The 23231-nt window shown below is 35.4% G+C and overlaps 1 protein-coding gene across 12 annotated transcripts in view; it reads left to right on the forward strand.

The window, feature by feature from the left end:
* The window catches only part of Tasp1 (taspase 1), a 262482-nt gene that overhangs the window by 6262 nt on the left and 232989 nt on the right, over positions 1-23231 (forward strand). For 10 of the 12 annotated variants that reach the window (XM_063248678.1, XM_063248686.1, XM_063248685.1 and 7 more), the window contains 3 exons: positions 3369-3554; positions 6895-6962; positions 8790-8858. The exons of 1 other annotated variant lie outside the window; for it this stretch is intronic. In XM_063248678.1, the coding sequence (XP_063104748.1) occupies positions 3443-3554; positions 6895-6962; positions 8790-8858 (249 nt within the window). In that variant the 5' untranslated portion in view covers positions 3369-3442. Of the gene's footprint in view, positions 1-3368; positions 3555-6894; positions 6963-8789; positions 8859-23231 lie in introns of those variants that run through there. One more of the 12 variants, XM_063248683.1, reaches the window with a different exon arrangement.

The following is a 23231-nucleotide window of genomic DNA, read 5'->3' on the forward strand; positions in this document are numbered from 1 at the left end:
TAAGAATATAATAAATCAACATCTATAATATATAGTAAGGTTGGATATAATAAGCACTTTGTATCTGTACATCAAGACCTTCCTCATTCTTTCCAGTGGCTGCTTTTATTTTAACCACTTCCATTAAGGCATATTGTTGGTCCCTATTTTAATTTCGATTTTTGCCAAATTTTCCTTGTTGAATTGAATCAATATGTTACCACTAGCAATTTATGAATGCTTTTATTTTTCTATATCCTCAAAACTTGTTTTACATTTTATGTTTGCCCATATAAGTTAAAAATATTTGAAAGTAGTTTTATATTGTATTTAGCATTTTTATCAGTTTAAACCATTATAATTTTTTGTAAATTCAGGTTTGTTCATTTGTCCTTTTAAATCTTTTTGTCATTCTCTTTCAAGTCTTTATTAGATAAGTCTGACCTTTAATATGTTCTCAGTTAAACATAAATTGGTGTTAGAGTAAAGTTACTTCATTTCTAATTGAATGGAAAAACAGGATTTGGAGGCCAGAATTGTGTGTTGGATAATTCATGTACTTAAATTCCTTCCCTTCTGCAGAACTTTGAGGACAACATTTTTGGAAGAGTTTATTGAGACAGTATGATTTGCTGAATAACTATCTTTCAGATAGTCGTGCATGCGGGTTAGATTGCTCAAGATATTGCATATTAATTCTTCTTTTTTTAGATAAAACTCATATACATAAAATGCTTATTGTACCTAACCTTATTACAAATTATAGATACTGTGGTTTATTATTTCATTATTCATTGAAAATACAAATGTTACAATTTGTTACTTATCAAAAACACATCAGATGACAGTTAAGAGTAGTTTGAGGTTTACTCATGCTTTGATGTTTTATTTTAGCCAAAGCTGCTGTCCACAGCCACAGCTTTTACTCAGTATGAGTATGTGTTCTTAGACTCTGGAGCCCAGTCTCAGTTCATGGCCTGGCCAGACATGGTGGTAGTTATAAGTCTGGCAGGTGAGCCATCAAATTCTACTTTGTCTATGGATATGTGAATACACTGTAACTGATTCCAGGGAAATATTTTGAAGTAATGTAACCATTAAAGATAGTTTTAACAGATTTTTGTGAAGCCTTTGGGTGAGAAATATTGTTAGTAAGATAGCTACCACCTTAAAAACAAAAGCATTTTAATTTATCGTTATTCATTAAAATCAGCATTTTTGTAATGTTTTTCCTGTGTTTGTGAATATATGTAGATATTAAATTACTTATCCTATAAATTAAATGTTGCATAATAAAAATTAGATTATAGTTTTACTTTTTTTTTTGAGGTGCTTGTGACTGAGCCCAGGGTCTTGGGCATACTAGGCTTGTGCTGTGCTCTGAGCTGTACTCATGTCCCTTGAGTAGATGCTTCTGTTTTGTTCTGTTTTCAGATAGAGTTTTGCTATGTAGTCCAGGCTGACATCAAATTCTCTATCCTTTTGCCTTTGGAGTCCTGGAGTTAAACGTATGAGCCACCATGGCTAGTTTTAAATAGATTCTTTACCCAGGAATTAAGAGAATTAATACCTTATAATGCTTCTCACACTATCTCTAGTATTAAGTATTCATTCATTATGGGCCAGTATTCTATAACATGCAAAAGCTAAACAAGTGAACTAAAATACGAAATGTTAAAAATAAAAAGGATAAAAATGTGAAGTTGTGAGTTCAAACCCCGGCACCAAAATAAATAAATAAATAAATAAATAAATAAACAAACAAACCTCAAATTTTTGTTAGATTTAGTAGATTCAATTGTTTCAGAAATATAACTAGAACACCAGAAAATGGAAAAGGATTGGGAAAACGAAATATGTTGTTCGTGGAAAAGATGCATGTGCAAATAAAACAATTAGCATATTAATAAAGCAATGGTAAAAAACACTAAAATGCAGACCTTTCTTAGAATGGTTGCTGCTTAATTTTAGACCAGGCCACTAGGTCACTTGATTATTTTTTACATGCTCCCATAACCCCTCTTCTTTTCAATGTAATAGAAAGTGAAGCTTTATACCTAATAGTCCGAATCTGAGGATTTAAGGAGGTTCTTTTTTCTCCTCCTCCTCCTTCCTTTCTCCTTCTTCCTCTTATCTTTCTTCCTCTTTTCTTTCTCTTTCTTCTTCCTTCTCTTTCTCCTCCTTTCCCTCTTCTTCTTTTTTTCCACTGGAGATTGAATCTAGGCTCCTTAGTCTGATCTAGATCCCCAGATATACATACATTTATTTATTTAAATTTTGAGATAGGGTTTCACTAAGAGGCTCAGGTGAGGCTTGAACTTTAGATCCTCCTGCCTCAACCACCCCAAGTGTTAAGTAGTCTTGATCTTTCCACTATCAGATTTTAAGTGACCCAGTTTTACTTGGTATAAAATTCATTCTATTTTTGTACTTTAGCCAAACTTGTTGAAAGTATGAGTTGGTAATGCATTGTGAAAAAAATTAGAAGCTTTATGGCTTAAGTTGCTACGAAATTATCTTATTAAATTTTATATCTCATCATTTATCTGTGGAGAACCTGAGGTACAATATTTTTCATGAACACTGACAACCATTTGCAGGTGTTATTTTAATTTCTTGCTTTAGTTGTATAATTTCTTTGTTTTGTTTTTTTGAGACAGGGTCTTGCTATGCAATTCAGGCTGGCATTAAGCTTACTTTGTAGCCCAGGCTGGTTTTGAATTTACAGTAATCGTCCTGCCTTAGCCTACCAAGTGCTGGGATTACAGGCATGTACCACCATGCCTGGTATAGTCATATAATTTCTTAATGTTTTGTTTTGTAATTGAGCGGTGGAACAATAAGCTGTCCTACCTAAATTCTTCGCATATAGGTATGAATGTGTTTGCTCTTTTTTTTTTAAACTTTTTATCGGTACTAGGGATCAAACTCACGACCGCCTGCTTGCAAGGCAGGTGCTTATGCTGCTGAGCTAAATCCCCAGCCCCATAGGTATGAATGTGTATGTTACTTCATTTCAGTATTTGAGTAAGCAAAAAACTATCATCTCTAATGGTTCAGCAATGTTGCCAGAACCATTTAAAATTTCAGAATGTCCCAGAGTTTATTGGTGTTTGGTTTGGAGGAAGGAGAAATGAAGACTTCAGTGTAGCTAAAAGTGAAATATCTTTGCACTTAGTACTGGGTCTTTTCTACAGTAGTTCTTTTGTTTGTCATCAAGCAAGTACTGTCAGTGAGGAAAGATTTAAATTTTAACCTTGGTTTTTTCTTTATCTTAACCCAATTAGCTAATTCCAAAAATAGGTTTGAAAATTATCCGCATGAATTTTTGTAAGTGATGTAGATGTTTGTGGAAAGAAATCATGCCACTTTTGCCTGTTCTGCTCTAGGGTGACTCCTATCCTGCAGTTGCTTTTGGATAGAAATATGCTTTAACCCTAGTAGAAGATGGTAGTTTTGGAGAATGACCATGGAGAAGGGGATGAGTTCTGGACAAGGGCTGCCCTCCAGACCCCCTCAGGAAGCAAAGCAGTCCCCTAAGGAGAGACGAGGAGGCTTTGTGCTAGTCCATGCAGGTAAGCCTTCTGTGAATGAGTTGGCAGATGAAAATAGTGTGGATATTTTTTATTTGTGTTTTGAAGTACACTGAGAATTGTGTTTCTGTCATGGGAGGCATGGAACCTGAAAGATCATTGGATTTCCATATTGTGAGGACCTCCTCTACCTTCTGCTTGGAACTAGAACTAGAGAACTAGAGAAAACAATTCTAAAATTAATTTGGAACCAAAAGAGACCTAGGATAGCAAAAACAATTCTGGGGAACAAAAGAGAGGGCATCACAATCCCTGGCTTGAAATTATATTACAGAGTCACTGTGATAAAACGTTGTGGTACTAGTGAAGAAACAGAACTGAGGATTAGTAAAACAAAATAGAAGATGCAGAAATAACTCCAAAAGTACTCAGCTACCTGCTCTTTTTTTTTTTTTTTTTTCCTTCTTTTCACCTGATCTTTGACAAAGAGACCAAACATTCTGTGAAAGAAGGATGGGCTTTTTAATGAACACTGCTGGAAAAACTGGGTTCCCACATGCCAAAGACTAAAACTAGACTCATGTCTATCACTAAATTATGTCTGTGCACTAAACTAAAATCAAAATGGATCAAAGATCTAAATATTAAAACAAATACTAAATATTCTGGAAGATAGAATAGGTAGAACTCTGAAAGACATAGGTGTAAGCCACGACTTTATTAACAAAAACCCAGTCATACAGGAACTATCACAAAAAAATCAACAACTAGGATTTAATTTTATTGAAAAGCTTTTGCATAGCAAATTACCAACAGAGTGAAAAGACAACTCACAGACTAGGAAAAAATTTATGCGAGCTGTTCTTCAGGCAAAGGACTAATATTAATTCATATAAAGAATTGAAAAAAAATCAAACATTCCAAAATCAGTCAGTCTAAAAATGGGCATCTGAGACCAACAGACATTTCTCAAAAGAAGTACAAATGGCAAATAAATATATGAAAAACTATTCAACATCACTGGTCATTTGAGAAACTCAAAACCATACTGAGACTCCATCCCACTTCAGAAACAATGACTATTATCAAGAAAACAACTAATAACCATGCTTGCGGGGCTGTGAGGAAAAAGGAACCCTTCTCTACTGTTGGTCGGAGCGTGAACTGGTGCAACCACTGTGGAAATCCTCTAAAGTTTTGTCACTGAAGTTTTAGGACAAAGCTCTGGCTCTGGGAACCTGACAAAGAGCCAAGCAGTGGTGATGGGCATCAAAGAAGCTTTAATTTGCAAGCCACACAGACAAGGACAGATGAAGAGGTCCAGGATTACCTTTCAGAGACTGATAAACAATGTAGAGATTTTTCTGGAGAAGAGGAACAAGATAGGGATTGGGGGAGTGACATAACTGGGTTGTTTGCATGGCTGGCAGAGCAGGTGATCCTGGTCAGGTCATGGTCTGGTGCATGATGGCAAACCTGTTGGAGATGAGCGCCCAAACTGCAACCCAAAACTAACTCATTTATTGCAAAGTGCACACACTGCAATTAAACCAGAATACTGAGGTTTTAGTTTAGAAAAAGCAACTTGGGTATTAACATCTTTTGTCTTAAAAACTAATAACATGCATGCCATAGGTTCACCACTACTGGTCTGGTGGATCATTGTCCACATTGCCTGGTGACTCTTGAGGTGGTTGCAGAAAATCCTTTTCACACTGGAGGAGGAGGTCCTTCTGGTGGGATGACTGCATCTGTTTGGGGAGAGGAAGGCCCTGCTCCTCCGAATTCTGAAGTGACTGCAGGTTTAGGACAGTACTGGAGACTACCAGCTAGGATGTATAGAAATTGGAGGTTATTGTCCTCAATCTTGAAGTAAAAGAAATAAGGTAAATTTTAGGCAAGTAAATTTTGTATTACTAATTATTTACTTGTTTATTTATCTTTTGGTTGAGACAGGGTCTTACTATGCAGCCCAGGCTGTCCTTGAACTTGGCAATCTTTTGCCTCAGCCTCCCACTGCTGGGATTTCAGGCATGTACTACCACACCTGGCATTTTATCAGTTTTTAGACACACATTCCTTAAGTGATTAACATGTCTACATGCAGTGCTGAGCAGGAGTCAGATATAAAGTGAGGGCAAATGAGCCAAGCTTTATCCTGCTTTCTTTTCTCCACAGCCAGGTCCAGGTTCTTAAGTCCCTGTTTTAGTTTCAACCATTCTTGTCTGTGAAAGGAACTGATAATGTATTAACAGAAAGAAAAAATCCAGCACATTTATTAAGGTGCAAAAGGAGCCATGCTCAAATTATGAGGCATAAAGAGCCTAATGGCTGAAGCATCAAGTAGCTTTTTGTGCTGCAGAAAGAAATAGAGACTTCAGGCTCTGGGGCAAGAGGTGGACTGGTTATACAAGGGGAAGGGGAGGAAATGTACTGTGAACAGATGTTGTGTCTTGTTAGGCACAGAAAGTGTCCCAGATAATGGTTACTGGAAGATGCGACTTTCAGTGGCAATCTCTGGACAAGGATTTGATATGGTCTGTCCTGTATACTGATAAGACAGATAAAGGGTCTTCAGGGCAAGCCTCCTTCCTTTGGAAATATAATCTCCTTTGTGGAGGCAAATCTTTTTCAGAAAAGGACAGACCAAAATTCTGGATTCTGAGTTAACAGTTTTCCAAATGGAGAGGCATGCTAATGTTCACCAGAGAGGAATTTGAAGAGATTTTATTGCTAACATCTCCTTGGATTATCAATTTCAATTTCTGGAGTGAAGTGTTTGAGAGAAGGAGGGAGGGTAACCTTGGTGTAGTTTCTTTGGGGACGTGAACTATATTTCTAGGGCTGCTGGTGGGGAAAGTGTTTTTTTTTTTTAAACTGGAAATTGAACTCAGAACCTCATACTTACCAGGCAAGCACTGTTCCACTGAGCTAAATCCCTGGCCCAGATAAAGTTTTTGTTTTTTTTTTTTAAGATTTTTTGAACTTTATTTATTTATTTATTTATTTCTGAATCCATTTTATTTCAAGGAGAAAAAAAAAAAAAACTAAAAATTTCATAACCTCAGTCAGGGGGCAACAATGATATATGCATTGTATTTTGTCATCCCCAAATCATTCACCCAGAGCACAAGACATCTGCATTCAATTGTCTGAACAGTACCGGCACAAATTAGAAAAAGTGTTTCTGAACAGGAGATATGGTATGGTACTAGAAAGATTATGGTGGAGAAAGGAGCTATGAGATTTTTAAAGACTGTACAGCTAGGACAATAGTTTTGTTTTCCTGGAGACCACTTCAGTTTGTATGTACTACTTTTGTAGGCAAGGTATTTTCTAGTTTAGTGATAACTAACACTTTATTTTTATTTTTCTACTATAGGTGCAGGTTATCATTCTGAGTCCAAAGCTAAAGAATATAAACATGTATGCAAACGAGCTTGTCAGAAGGTATGAACAGAATGTGTATGATATAAATGTTTCAGTTTGCAACATTCAGCAATTTTACTTTGACATTCGAAATTTTAAGGTTCATTTTGTAGAACAGCTTTTGGTTTAGACCACAGTTATGCTCATGTTTGTCAGGGCTAATTTGACTTTGTTATGTTTTAAATTCTCTGAATGATGCTTAGTCCTTTTCTCTCCATCTTCATGTTAAAGTTGGTACTTTTGGGATATTGGGCATATCTATCATCTATGTTAATCTTTGCAAAGGCATTGGACTCTATAGCAATAGAAAAAAAACTGCCTAAATACAGCCAGTGTCTTTCCATGAAGGAAAAAAAAACCCATAAAATAATTCAAATGTGTGCTTTTCCTAGATTATCTTGAACTTTATCCTTCTGCTTTCATCATGCTTTTTGTATCATAGCAAAGTCATTGTCATTATTGAGTTTAGCTTGCTCTTGTGCTCAGTTATATTCCCCTTTGGTTTTTGAGTTTTGCTAAATTGTTGAATACTTAATGGACAGAATGGACTTAGAAGAAATACGGTTTTTTGTTTTAATCCCACCTTCCATTAATGCTTATGCCAGTAAAATGTTAATTGTACATTAATTAAACATGGGTCTCTGCTTTTTTATTTATACAAGCATCCTATTTAAAAGGAAGATTATACTTGAGACTGGGGCTTTTCCTTATGAATATAATCCCACAAGTACATAATAATATTTTGTTTTAAGAATTTTTTTCACAATAATAAAGCTAAAACTTCTCAAAGCTGCTTTATATTTTTTTAAGGTATAAAGTTTTTGATATCTGAAATGTTTTACTTTTATGCAATTGTCATAGAAATTTAATACATTTGAACTGTATCAGTCTCCTCAATTTATGTAGTGAATTAGATTCTTAAACATTAAGTGAAAGGTATAATTCTTAGTTTTTCAATTTTCTCTTTGCTAATTAATTTGGAGTGCAATTGTTTATTTATTTATTTTTGGTACTGAGGATCAAGCTCACAACCTCATACTTGCCCAGCCAGGTGCTATGCCCCTGAGCTATATACCCAGCTGTAATTTAGTACTTTTAATACTTCATTTAGAAATCAGTTTTCCTTCTCTTTCTTTTTTTTTTCTCCTTAATTTATGACCAAAAAGGTAAGGTGTTTTTGTGGACTTTTATTCTCTGTAGTTTATATTACAAAGACTATTTCTTTATCTTGATAGAAAATAAGTTATATTGTTAAAAATATTTTAATCAAATAAAGTATCTTTTTATCTGATGTGTGTCTATGACTGACAGATACTTTTTTTATAGATATAGGAGAGGAGAGTAGTAAGAGTGGTGAAATTATTTACTTAGTCTGAGCTTCAGTTATCTGAATTGTCACAATATTGTATGAATTGTCATGTTATTTTAACCAAACTGAATTCATATAATTTCTGTGGCTGTTTTGAATTGTGTTGTGAGTAGTGGAGTCCTTTCACTTACTAAATTCTTAGCATGTGACAGTTAGTGGTTAGATTCCATTTATTTTTGATTTAAATAATATTGAGTGTTATTAATTAATGTAAACATTACTTATTTTAATCTGAATAACTTATATCTTGAGCCATGGAATAGACTTAGTAATCAATTTTTACTAACTGAAACATCTCCTCCAATTTTTTTTTTGTACCTGGGATCAAACTTAGGACCTCGTGCTTCCAGGCAGGCGCTTTGCTGCTGAGCTATATTCCTGGCCCTCTTCCAATTTTTTTAAGACTTGAGAAAGTTGATGAGTATGTTTGAGAAGTTGTGATTTTTTACAATGAGTAATTTTTTCTCTTGGCTGCTTAGGCAATTGAGAAACTACAGGCTGGTGCTCTGGCGACAGATGCAGTAACTGCAGCTCTGGTGGAACTTGAGGTATTTCATTTCTGTTCATGCTTTAGAATTTATGTTCCTTGTTCTCAGATGGCATAAAACCGTTGAATTTGTCAACCATAAATTACATAAAAAGTGTTTCCCAACAATATTAACATGAAGAAGGTTGTGATATTGTTAGGTTGTTTTCATTGGGAACTTTTCTGTGTGTGTGTGTGTGTGTGTGTGTGTGTGTGTGTGTGTGTGTGTTTTGTCTACCGGTCTACTGGGGATCCAGTTTAGGATCATATGCTTGGCAGGCAGGTGCTGTGCTGCTGAGCTGTATCCCTGGTGGGAACTTTTCTATTAATGTATACAAGTTAATTCTTTTTTCTATTCGTGAATAGAAAAGATGATGGTGATTGGCTACCTGAATTCCTATTTCCAATAGGAAAATTTTAAGAGTTGAGTCCCCTGAAGTGATACATGCTTTGTTGTTTAATAAACAAAAATTCCAACTGTTTAGAAGTGTTTAACCTTGAGGACAAGTTTTATCACAAAAACCTAACAGTTGAATACCTACACTGAAGCTGTATTTTAGGGGTGCCCTTGCTCCAGTTTGATTGCTGGGCTTGTCAACAGGTGGGTGTTTCCTAAAAATTTGTATTGGTATGGTATATGTTTATAATACAGAATAGTTACATTCATCTTGGGAAATTGGTTCATGTGTGTAGCACATCAAGACATTGAGGAATTGAGTGAGAAGATTCTCAAGTTTGCTATAATTCTCTGTAATATTGAATTGAGGGTCTCTCATTTCTTTTAATGTGTAACTTTGATAAGTTTGTTCAGGGGCTGCTGAGACCTTTGGAAGACTCCAACTTGGAGAAGATAGATTGGTATCAGTTAGTTGACAAGATTAATGTGGACAAGTATTTTTCTGGTTAAGAAGAGTATTTGAGAATTTGTAAGGCTTGAAGATAAAACAGTGATGAAGGTGAGGGAGGTTATAGAGTTTACAAGTTTGACTGAATGGAGGTTCTTTGTGTAGGCTTTTATATCAGAGTATTATTTATATGTTTTTTTCCTGTAGAAGTTGCTTAGTCATGTTTTCTATGTATTGGGGTGTGGCACTTTGAACACTGCTGTGTATGTAGATTTTAATCTCTTTTAGTAGCACCTTGAACTTGATCCTAATGTTAAGGCAGGTGAACTGGTGAGGTGGGCGGGCATTGGTACTATCGTAGTTTGGTCCTTGGAACATCTAACATGCGGATTGTGGTGCCTGACTGTTGTGACTGATGCGTCTTATGGCAGCTGTACTAATCACTAGACATGTTTTTGGGTGCATTATAGTCTGTCCTTGACTCGGTTTCCTTATTTTTTTATGAGGATAATAATAATTCATACTTCACAGAGTTATGAAGGTTAACACATGCCAATCTGTATGTAGTGAGTAAGTACTCTATAACTTAGCAGTTATTACAGTTACAAAGTAATTTGAAAGTGATAGCTATGAGAAAAATATTTATACTAAGTATTGATTATAAGTTTTGCAGTGTCAAAGATTAATTATATAATGTGGATAAAAAAAGAACAGTTAAAGAAGAAAGAATAAGCAAGGTTTTTTTTTTTTTTCTGGTACTTGGATTTGAACCCAGGGCTTTCTCACTGAGGTACACCTTGAGCCCTTTTTTTATTTTTTATTTTGAGATGCTCTCACTAAATTACCGAATTACTCAGGCTATTCTCAGACTTGTGATTGTCTTGCCTCAGCCTTCCAAGAATGCTAGATACACAGGTGTATTCACATCTAGAAAGATATTTGATGAACTTCCAAGTCTTCCCTTTACTCAGAGCACACATAAGGAGGGCTTTATCTAACCTACTTCAATCATTAGTTGAAAAGTACTCTTCTCTGCACAAAAGATGAAATCCTGAGATGATTTTAGGTACAGTTAGTATGGGTCTGGCAAAGAGGGTGAATTGATGACTGGGGGTATACTGCCATGGCAACTATGAAGAAAAAATTGAGTAAAGTTAATGAATTTTCTCAAATCATATTATGTTGATTATTGGATTGTTTTCATTTTAAAGGGATTACCGATTTATACTTAAAAATACATTTTAGAATAAGGAGTACTGTGATTAAGTAAGTAGGAGTTACAGTGTATTTTTTGAGAGTGCAGTTAATGAATTTAAAAAAAATGTGGTTGTTTTTGATTGAAATAAGTCATATGGATGAAGTAGCATAGGATAGTTCCTAATGAGGTTAGTGTACTCCCTCATTGTTTAATTTTTATCAGTAGGGGAAGAATTTCAATTGATTATTTTTCACAATTTATTTTTTCTATGGTATCTTAGATTGAAACATAAAGGTTAGTAGTCAAAGGCCAAGTCTATACTAACTGGAAGAATTTTGATAATTATACTGAGAGAATCTTAATTATATTGGAGGTCTGCTTGTACAGTGCCCTATATAGTTTCTGTTGCCTTACATGATTTGAGTTGATCTGTTTAATAAACAAGATAGTTTTCATTTGAAGAGTTCAGTTGAAGAAATGCTGTGATAGTGGGACAGTGGAAAGGTACAAGAAAACTGGATTCTAATACGTACTTTAAAGAATATAAGAAATAAGAGTAAATCCTTTTAGCCTTCTGAAAAGTGCTATTTTGTGTTTGAGAGTTAATTACCTATCTTTAATTTTGATCTATTAAGTCTTGTCTTAATTATTGATTAGATTTACGTAGTCATCATACATTTCACATTTGACTTTGGGCTATACTTTTCGGGGGGGGGGCTATACTTTTGATTAAGAAATAATACTATTTAAATTTGCTTGTTTTATTAATTTTATACCAAAATTGGTGTGAATCCCTTGAACATTGCCAATTGTGGGTTGAAATAACTGATGTGATTTAATGGTCTTTATTGGCTAGAAAGGATATCTAGCCTTGTATTAAAAAATAAAATATGTTAAGTTGTATATTCCCAAATAGTGAAGAATAAACTGATCTTAATTTGATGCAGTACAGGAGGAAGATACAAGGTAAAACCAAAGGAAGTTCTCATGTAAAATTTATGCTGGCTCATTGGACACATACTTTTGGCTTTCCTTAGAAATCAGTGATCATTTTTCTGTCCACATGCCCATTTTTGTCTTAAGACTACCACTTCTGTACACCAGACGGGGTGTTTTCTTCATTTAGATAAAACAGGGTAGACCAAGCCATTAATAATCCAAACCTATTAATCCGATCAACTTCTCCCTTTAAGGTTTGGGAGGGAAGGTGGGTCTGTTGCCTTCTATACCTATTATAGATGAGGAAGTGAATTCTATTAATTGGGTGGTTCAACTGTGGTTTCCTCAACAGAAGACTAATGTTGTAAACAACTTGGTCTTCACATCTGGGACTGCACATTTGGAATGTGCTGATTTCTTGACTGTTTTTGTATAATAATTTTGGTTTAGATAGTGACGGCAGATTTAAAATTCTAGACTGTAATAATTGCATATTTCACATGGTACAGTTTCCAATGTGAATTTCTTTGAGGAAATTGGATATGAATCTAGGTGAGTCATGATGCCAATATTTTGGTTAGGTTTGTCCTGAAGTAGAAGGGGTTTCTTGAGTTTGGATTGACAGTAAACCATTCAAAATACTGAAACTATTTTTGTACATCAGTATTTTTCTAAAAGTAATAATGTGTGGTTTAAAAAGACTTAATAAAAAATAATGAGGAAATATGAATGGCAGACTTTTGGAAGGTTTTTTGTAATTTTGTGTGAGAAAACTGATGAGTCTGGAAGAAATTTTGAAGTTCTTGTTGTAACCTTTGAGACAGTTTGGTCAGTTCTTTTTAAACTGGTTATTATGATAAAAATCTGCACGCTAAATGATAGGACTAGATGTTACATTTCCTATAGTGAAAGGCATATTTCACAAGCTACTTTGCTAAATAGGTTCAAAATGAAAAAGACAAAAAAAATGTTGGGCTGAAGATGTAGCTCATGTGTAGTGTACATGCTTAGCATGTACAAAGTCCTAGGTTCTATCCTTAGTACTACAGACAAATAAAACACCAAAAGGAGATTTGTTGAACTTATATTGATTGACTTGATTCATCCTTTAAGCCTTCTTGTGGTCAGGAAACACCGTAATTCAAGGTTGAAACTGATTTATGGCTTTTGTGTTTATAGAGCTGATTACATTGGGTATACAGTCTTTTATCATTCTGCATCCATTGTCTTTTTTTTTTTTTTTTTTTAATTGGTACCAGGGGTTGAACTCATGATCACGCGCTTTGCAAGGCAGGTACTTATGCCGCTGAGCTAAATCCCCAGCCCAATCCATCCATTGTCTTTGGATCTTTGGATAACTGATACATTGCTTGCTTATGAACTCTTAAGAAATGACCTTTAAGAAGCAATATCCAGGGGCTGGGGATTTAGCTCAGGGGCATAAGCACCTGCCTTGCAAGCAGGCGGTCGTGAGTTCGATCCCCGGTACCAATAAAAATGAAAAAGACAAAAAAAAAAAAAAAAAAAAAAAAAAAGAAGCAATATCCAGATGGCTGATATTTTGGGGTATAAGAGAAAGAATATAGGTATTTGCATATTGTGTATTTATATTTTTAAATACAGTATTGCTATATATTTGTTTGTACCACTGTATTCTCTTGTATGCACAGCCAGCTCCACTTGTATTTCTGTAATGCAGAATCTTTAGAAAATTGATCACTGTTGAATAGTCCATTGTAGGTGGGCTCCAGCCCAGTCCTCTGTTCAGTTGCGGGAATTGATCACACTCCTCATCTGGGATTTGTACTTGTGTCTACAATTTTCTATGTGTCTCAGGGTAATAGATATACCCTGGCAGACCTTGAAATGCTTAATTGTCATGTCAATTGTGTGCCTTGCTGCTGGCATATGATCATACTACGGAAGGGCTTGTTGAGGAGGGCTGATAAGGCTCTTCTTTCCCACACCAACCTTAAAGCAGATTTGATTGTGAATTCCTCTGGGAGCAGATCCTTTATACTTTTTCTGTTCCCTGCCTTCCTTTAGTTTGGTTTGAATTGCAGTGAAGAGGGGGCATCTGTGTTAAGGTTATTTCTGTTTATTTGGGAAGTTAAAAAATTACATAAATAAACAAGTATGTCCATTCTACCGCATAGCTTTTATTTGCAGAAATTATCTTTTCTTAATCAGAGAGCTGCCGAGTATTTCAGAGGTCCCTTGCTCCCTCCCCTCCACCTCACAGGGCTCAACACATTTTAGATTTAGCTTTGCTGTATGTAACTGCCCACAAATTGTAATACGGTTGATGAATCTAATTTTAGGTCAGACATCCTTGAAAGTCTCAGTGTTCTCTTCTACTGATAGTATCTTTTACGTATTTGTAATAGGGTGGCAGTCCTACCTTTGTGCATGTGAAGTAGAAAGTTTGCCTTTTTCGGGGCTGGGGATTTAGCTCAGCGGCATAAGCACCTGCCTTGTAAGCAGGCGGTCGTGAGTTCAATCCCCGATACCTATAAAAATGAAAAAGACAAAAAAAAAAAAAAAAAGAAAGTTTGCCTTTTTCTATTTTAGTACTTACAACGTTTTCGTTACATGAAATTTGAGTTTTGACTTTAGATGCTCTTTTTTGTTTTTTAAAAAACTTCATGTTGTTGGTTATTTCAGATACCCTATTTGTCTGCCTGTTGAGCAGTATTTCCAGTGGTGCTTCAGCTGTGTATGGAGTCTTTATGTTTCTCCGCATTTTTGTTTCATTTTTTGAGGTGTACACACACAGTTACACTTCATGGAGTTGCATCCAGCCAAGTACTCATGTTCTTCTTGTGAAGAGGCAGAGAAAATCACCTCTCCCAAGAATTTCCACCTTCTGACCAAGGGAAATGTGTCCTGAAGAGCTGTAAACAGATGGGAGGCAACTTGTTTGCTTATTCTGCTCCTAGAGCACTGGTTTAATTAGAAGACAGGCTGTGGGTGGCCATATGCAGACAGAGACGCACCAGACAGAGCTAGTTAGCCTGGGACAGTAAAAGTAAGTTACACTCTTTTAAAACACTTTTTTTTCCTGAGTACTGATGCTGATTCTTGCTTTTAGTACTAAGGGACAACCTGTAACTTACTGGGTTGTGTTTTCATGTTAGATACATCTGTTCTTTTTCTAACACCTTAGAAATGAAATGTGCTTTCTAGCACAAAGTACCCACTTTGTGGAAAAGCATTGAGTTTTTTTCGTTTTTGTTTTTCAAGACTAAAGGGAAAATTGAATCAATTACTATATTTCATAATAATTTTGCACTGCGCCAAAACCCTGTGTTAGTTTTTGACCAAGTGAAAACATTCAAGTACAGAGCTTGCCATGCTTTTCTTTTTGCTGATGGGCAGATAAAGTTACTGCAGTCTTTTCCAGCCCTTTCTTGATGAACTATGTGGGCTTCATGAGATGTATTCATCTTGGCTGTATGTGTTAGGAGAGTTAGTCTAAGATCAGACTTAGTATTTCCTAAGGAGCAGGTAGCTTTCTGTGTGAACTTTTATTTACTCTGGGAGTTATTACTTTCAAGAATATATTACATTTTGGAATTTAGTTTGAGTTGTTTAAAGCAAAAGATAGTAGTATTATATAGGTGGTGATAATCTTGTGTTTTGACTGTGTGGAAGCCATTCAGACTTTTGGACTTTTCAGTGTAAACCATTGTTTAGTCCTGTATTTGTAGTGATACTACACAAAAGGGACTTATTTAGATTTGTTGGTTTGTCGTAGGGTTTATAATGTGACTTTTTTTTTTTTTTTTGGTCTTTTTCTTTTTTATCAGTACCAAGGATCGAACTCACAACTGCCTGCTTGCAAGGCAGGCGCTTATGCTGCTGAGCTAAATCCCCAGCCCCTGTTGTGAGTTTTCAAATCATTCTCTTTGTATTTGTGTTTGTTTGACTCTATGTCACATGAAACATCAGTTTTATAGTCTTAACAACTCTTTTTTTGTTATTTTTTTGCTCTTGGTAATGAAATAACTAGACTAAGAAGATTTTTGTGTTCAGCAAATTATGGACTGATATAATGGTGTTTACAGACTACCTTTTTTAAAAATTTTTTTTTTTAATCGGTACCGGGGATCGAACACACGACCACCTGCTTGCAAGGCAGGTGCTTATGCCGCTGAGCGAAATCCCCAGCCTCCAGACTACCTTTTGATTTTTAAGTTTTGCTCATCTCTCAAATCTGAGTTTTTATTCAGAATCTGGAAAAAATGAGGAAGAAAATCTTAAGAAAAGTTTTTAATAATCTCATCAAGATCTTCACAGTAGAACAAAATACTTTCTTAAAGTTTTTCTATTATTTGTGTTTGTATATTTCTCCATCTGGTCATTCTTCCATCCACCCAAGTTTTACGATGGTGGCTGACTTTACCATATGTTAGAATAATGAAGAATTGTGTATAATTATTAGGAAACAATTTAAAATTGAGTTCTAGACATCCCAGTTGATAAAAGTTCTTTGGCCATTCTCACTACCAAGGAGTTTTCACTTTCAGGACCCAGCTTCCTACATGATGCACATGATTTCTGACAGCTCATGATATGTAAGCCCAGGGTATCAACACTGGAACATGTTAGGCTTCATGGAAAATGCTGAGTGGGGAAGTCATTTATGTTTCCCTCTGGTGCAGATGTTAACATTTTCTAGTGAGTGGAAGTCTTTTTAATAAAAAGAAGCATACTTACTAGAGGACTTAAAAGTTAACAGTACCCATCCTGACCATTTCATATGATAGAAAGATGGTTTAAATGATTGTAATTCCATGGTCTGTTAGGATCTTTTTGAGTGATATTTTCATATTATTGTCAGCATAGTTAAAAGGAACAGTTATTTAGGTTGAAGGGAAATGTAAGTGGCTGCCAGATTTGGCCATACTAGTGAACAGCTACATTTGTCTTTTCTATTGTAGCTCATGTGGAAAGGACAATTTCAGGTACCATGTGTGCTAACCTCTTCCTGGACATCATAAAGAATCCAACTAAAACAAACTTTAAAACTATTTCAGATGTGGAAGTCTCTTGAAGCCAATATTTTATTTTAGAGATTTTTGTTAAGCTTGACAAGTAACTCTTTGTATTGCAGTTCTGTGGCTTTCAAATAAAAATGTGAAAATAAATTGCTGTGATGTCATTTTTTCTGCTTAATTATATCACATTTATTAAGTATGTAGCTTAATAATAGAAAGGAGGTAAGCAGTGCTTTTTGAAGATAATGTATTTTTAGTAGTAAATTAAAGAAAAAATATGGGTTTATTTTTTGGTAGCATATTTTATACCAGATCAACGATGGACATAATGAACAAATATCAACATTTGTTTCATTTTTTTCACATTTCCAGGAGACTCTGAGCACTTTAAAAGAGTTTTCTTAGTATGTATGCTATTCTGTAAGTTTTTTTAAAAAACAAAGTATGTTTTCTTTTGTGTAATTGAATAGTTAAAAAATGAACTGTCATAGACACTAAAACATAGTATTCACATACTGTATTTGACTTAAGTATTCATAGAGTGTGACGCAAGCAAATGTTCTCTCAACTTACATTCAGGATAGCTAAAATATTACTTTAACACATGTTAAAAGTAGAGCATGGTAACTACTTGGCTGAATATAATTCCGGGCTGTCTAGGTTGAGTAATTTCCCCAGGCATTCCAACTTTGATCAACCACAGCAAGAACTTTTAGTATGTCTGTAAAGCAGCCAGTGCATCTGTAAATATGTCCTGAGGAACAGAGAAAAGTGAGAACGCCAAGAAAGAAAGAAAGAATACTTTCTGTCTAGTGTTAAGGAGCAGTTACAGAATGAAATGGAAAGTTTTTTATTTCCTTAGGAACCCTTTTTAGATAATTGAGCCTCTGATTTCCAAGTATGCCCTGTGGTTCTATATTAATGAATGAAAGATACTTCATTTGGGCCTAATAAAAATATTTTCTGGCTAACTCTGCTGATCTTTATTAGTTAAAGTCCATTAATTCTTAAACTTCCTAGTCTTCATAAATGTAATAATTGGCTAAATACCCAAACATAATTAATAGTACATATCTCTGTAAAGCATGTCTTAATTATTTATAATTGTTCAGTATTTGGGTGAAAATGTTCCTGCATGACTGAGTTTTAAAGAGTAACTCTTAAGAACAGGCAGCACCATTGTGGAATCATTTCATGTGCCTTTTTCTTTTCTTTTTTTTTTTTTTTTTTGTCTTTTTCTTTTTTATCGGTACCGGGGATCGAACTCGCGACTGCCTGCTTGCAAGGCAGGCGCTTATGCCGCTGAGCTAAATCCCCAGCCCCCTCATGTGCCTTTTTCATAACACATGGATGAAAGTACACTTTCTGGGTTTTGTTTTCAATGCAAATATCCAGTGCTTTCCATAAATAATCATTAACTTAAGAAAAGTTATCGTGGTAAATCACTTCTGCTATAGGGGAACTTCTTGTGTTTTTGGATATAATATGCTCATATCATATGGCTATAGCTTCCCTAGAAGTATTTTAACAAATAGTTCACAACCACTTGCCAGTTGGGTATTAAACTGCATGATCTATCTGGTGTCTTTTTGACTTTGTTTTCTTCCTATGATAATAAATTTTTTTTAGATCAATCCTGTACCAAAACTTCAGAGAAATTCATAATTCTTTTGAGACTTCCATGTTGCAGATCTCTGTCATTATTCACATTTTCTAGTTATTTAGTCCTGGAAAATGAGGTTAACACTGTTAAATAAAACTCACTAATAATAAAGAAACTTTTTCAGGTTTTACCCTTTTTACATTGTTTATTTAGAACTGAACAAAGGGCAGTATAATTGGTAGATTTTTCAAGTACATCTCCGTCTAAAAAGTTGCAGAGAAATGGTGAACAGGCAAACTAAGAGAACAGAATGGAGGGGCTGTTCCCAGATCCACTCATGGCGGTGTTTTTGGATGTTTGAGTAAATATCCAAGTTGGTTCCTGCATTAGTCAGCTTTTTGTTATTATAATGAAATACTTGAGGAAACTAACTTTATTTATTTGTTAATTTACTTAGAGACAGGGTCTCATTATGTATTCCAGGCTGGTCTTGAACTCGCTATGTATCCCAGGCTGGCTGGCCTCAATTTGTGATCCTCCTGCCTCAGCCACCTGAGGGCTGGAATTACAGGCTGAAATTGCCACCATGTTTGACTTGGCAGCAAACTTTAGAAAGTTTACTTAGCTCACAAATTTGGAGGTTTGTTGTCAGGGCATGTGTATTGGCCCAGTTTTGTGTAGGAGCTCACGTGGCAAGTGGCAGATGGCAATGGTAGGAGTATGATCACATCTCAGTCCAGGAAGCAGAGGGAGCTGGGAGGGGCCAAACTCAGGCTTTTATAGCAACTCTGAGAATCCCCTTCTGAGTGTTCACTCCAATGACCTAAGGAGCTCTCACTAAAACTTCCAAAAGGGTCCACCACCCAGTGGTTGTGTCACCCCACAAACCAAAAATTTAGTCACAGTGGATTCTTGAGAACACACAAATCACATTCAAACTGGAGCACTTACTTGTTACTGTTTCTGTGGTTACCTGAGGATTTTTCTTCCTGTAAATGTTTTCCATCTGAATGCCATATTTTGTTGAAATTTATTATTTTATTTCATATGCCTTTTTGCCTTGATTTTGAAGTCACTAAAGTTCATATGAGAGCATAAGAGCCAACTGTTGGCTATGTAGGGTGACCTATGCTTTGCTCATAATCTCAGCACTCTGGGAGACTCAAGCAGGGAGATCACAGGTTGTGGCCCAGCTTCAGCAACTTAATGACTTCACAAAACATTGTTCACACACACACGCACACACACACACACACACACACACACACGCACGCACACGCACACGCACATATACACACACAGGAGAGCTGGGGACTGAGGTTAGTGCTTAGTGTGAAGGACCTGGGTTTAATCCCCAGAACTACAAAACCAAAGAAAAAATACAGCCATAAACCAATTGTTGTGTTGGTGGGGACTTGTTTTCTGGTTCATAGGCAGAACCTTATTTTTCTATAATTTTTAAAATTTCTTCTATTTCTATAAATATTGCTTATTTCTTTGACTTTTTTGTGTTCTCCAACCATTGGTGTCTGCTACCTCCTCCTTTATGTGTATGTTCTGTGTTCTTCATCATCTTTTTGTCATTACAAACTACTAGTATCAAAGACAATGACTTACTTTCTGTGATCATCTTGATAAAGACAGTTCACCATTGGGTAAAGTTATAGGTGAAACTGTCCAAACTAATGGTATTGGAAAATAATACCATGACAGTGTCATCATTCTTTTTTTTTTTTTTTTTTTTTTTTTGGGTGGGGGGTACTGGGAATAGAACTTAGGACCTTATGCTTGCCAGGCAAGCACTGTGCTGCTGAGCTGAATCCCTGGGCCTATTCTTTTTCCTATATATTTTGTGTAGAAAGCTCAGCTGGCTCATTTTGGGGAAGCAAAAAATGTATTAATAATTACATTTGTTAGAGTCAGGGAAATGTGGTCATTTCTGACTACTAACCTGGTTGATCTTGGTCGAGGTGAGTTTACATGGGGTTAGATTGCAACATATGTTAAATGACTTTTTACCTCTCTATTTATTACCATGTTTCTGTTTTACATAGCTGTATGTATCCATTGTTTTAAATATTCAAATAAGAATAATGATGAAATCATGATTTGTTTTAAGACTAGTGTTTGTGTCAAAGAACTACTTTTTCTGATGTTTGGGTTGTGCAGAAAGCTAAAGACTTACCAAAGTTCAGATTTTTCATCTGCAGAAGTTTGAGACCTTAACATTTACAAAATGATTCAGACCAGAGGTTGCAAAAGACAATTCAGAGATGTGTGTTGATTGGCCCATACAATAGTTTCTGAAAGTTGGAATTTGTTGTCAATATTTAAAAATCAAGAAATTTATTTAAAAAGCTAGATTTCTAACTTCTCTTAAAAAAAAAAAAAAAAAGCAACTCAGTCTGCTAGGGCTGAGTGACAGCTGGCTCCAGTGTGTGGAAGCTTTTGAGTGTAACTAACACAATATTTCAGTTTAAGGTATAGCTGAAAATAAGTCTTGGGCAGAGATGTTAATTTTGTCTTGTGAGGACCAAGGAAATGAATGGATCATTGGACGTTACTTTTGATGCAGGAATGGCTGCAAAATTGTTGTAACAGTATTTCTACCAACACTAAGGGGAAAACTGGAATGTGCTTTCATTTAGTGTTTAAAATAGAAATTGGATTTCAGTATTAGTTTATTATTAAAATGAATTTCAAGTTAAACTAAAGGGTTTTCAAGGAATTTCTCATTGAAGCAATTTGAACCAACACCAAAGTATATCACTCCAGTGTTTTGAGCTGGAGTAAAAGCAGATTAAAATACTTTAGAGCCAAATAAGCTTGAGCCAAATTGTTCCTTTACTTAATTCTAGTCCCAGGAGTAACATACTGTTTTTAGTATTTGTGGTGAAAATGTCCTTGGACCATAAATCCAAGCATGTTGCAGTCATTTCCAGCCTTCGTTCTGTTAGCTTCCTAAAAAATGTTTAATTTTCAACATCATTTACCTTATATTGATTCCATTACTTAGCAGAAAACATAAAAAGATAAATTCTTGATTTACACATATTATTTGTGGAGGTATCTGTGATGATTACCCCGAAAGCTTTCTGTGTCCATTGTCAATGACTTGCACTTCATTTTTTTATACTCATAATTTTTCTCCACTCAAAGGTAAATCCTGGCCCCAGAGCAGTTAGCTTTTATAGCTTCTCATAGTTCTTTTGTTGATTTCACTGTTTCCTTTGTGCTAGTGCTGATAGGTACCTTTATAAGTGTCCTGAAGATGAGGTAAATGGAGAAGAGAGTAAAGTTAGGAGTTGGTAGAGATCATTTAAGCTGCATTTTCTCCAAGTAAGGATCACAGTCCAGTTGGATCAGAATCATTTGCAAAGCTTATTAAAAAGACAGACAAGATTCTTCAGCTTCAATTTACATGACCCAGATCATAATCTGTAGGCGTAGAAGAATGGGCATTATCATTTATTGATTCTTTCCCAGAACACACTCATTTTGACTGTGTTCCCATACATTAATTAATCTGCCTGTTCCAGTTCTTTGTATAAATGGAATCACATCATATGCATTCTTTTTGTGCTCTCTTGTTTGTTTGAGGTGAAGATTATATAATATAAAATTAATTTTTGAAACTTGTAACTCAGTGGAATTAAAATATTTAGTGTTGGGTAACCACTATCTCTAGATTGTTTCAGATATTTTTATCTCTCCAAAGAGAACCTCATAGCTGCTGTTACTCACTTTTATATTGTATCTGCTGTTCATGGTTTTAACTGTTAAGTACATTTCATGTAAATAGAACCGTACCTTGATGTTATCTTTTTCACTTAGTGTAATATTGTGGTGTCTTGTTGATATGGTAGCATGTATCCATACTTATTTCTTTATCTAGAGGTGGAGCATTCAGCATTACTCAGGTATATACCACAATGCATTTATCCACTCATCCACAGATGGACATTTGGGTTGTTTCCACCTTTTGGCTACTGTGAATAGTGTTGCTATGAACATTCCTTTATATGTGTTTGGATATTTATTTTCAAGTCTCTAGAGTACATAGCTACAGGTGAAATTGCTGTGTTGTGTGGTAATTCTGCTTAACTTTTTGTGGAACCACCAAATTATTTTTCCACAGTAAATCAGTGAACCATTTTATATTCCCACCAACATCGTGAGAATATTATAAATTCTCTGTGTTCCCTAACTTTGTTACTATTTTTTGTCATTATGGACATAATGATGAGTGAGAACTGACATCTCTTTGTGGTTGAATTCCATTTCTCTTAAGGAGGAACTTTTTTTTTTTAAAGTAGTACTAGGGATTAACCCCAGGGACTTCATACTGAATTATATCCTCACTTTAAAAAAAAACTTTTTCATTTTGAGGCAAGGTGTTACTAAGTTGCTGTACTGGCTTCATACTTGTCTTCCTGTCTCTGCCTCCCAGGAGTACTGGAATTATAAACATGTGCCACCACACTTGACTTTGAACATATTTTTATATGCTTGTTGGCCATTACATATTTTATATGTAGAAATGTGTATTTGTTTCTCTTTAAGTCCTTTGCCCTCTCCTCCACTTGGGCGCACAGTTCTGGATGCTGAACCTAGGCCTTTCACTGTGAACTACCATCCCAGGCCTATTATTTTTTTTCAGTTTTGAGATAGGGTCTCACTAAGTTGCTAAGTTGCCCAGGCTGGACTTGGTTTTGGAATCCTCCTATCTTCTCCTCTTAGAGTGCTGGAATTATAGCTGTGCACCACCACACCACCCCACACCACCTTTATTTTGCTTTTTTGGTGGGGG

Source organism: Cavia porcellus, unplaced genomic scaffold (genome assembly GCF_034190915.1).
Source record: "Cavia porcellus strain 051 isolate PalLab524CR breed Dunkin Hartley unplaced genomic scaffold, mCavPor4.1 scaffold_5, whole genome shotgun sequence".
Classification (NCBI taxonomy): Eukaryota; Metazoa; Chordata; class Mammalia; order Rodentia; family Caviidae; genus Cavia; species Cavia porcellus.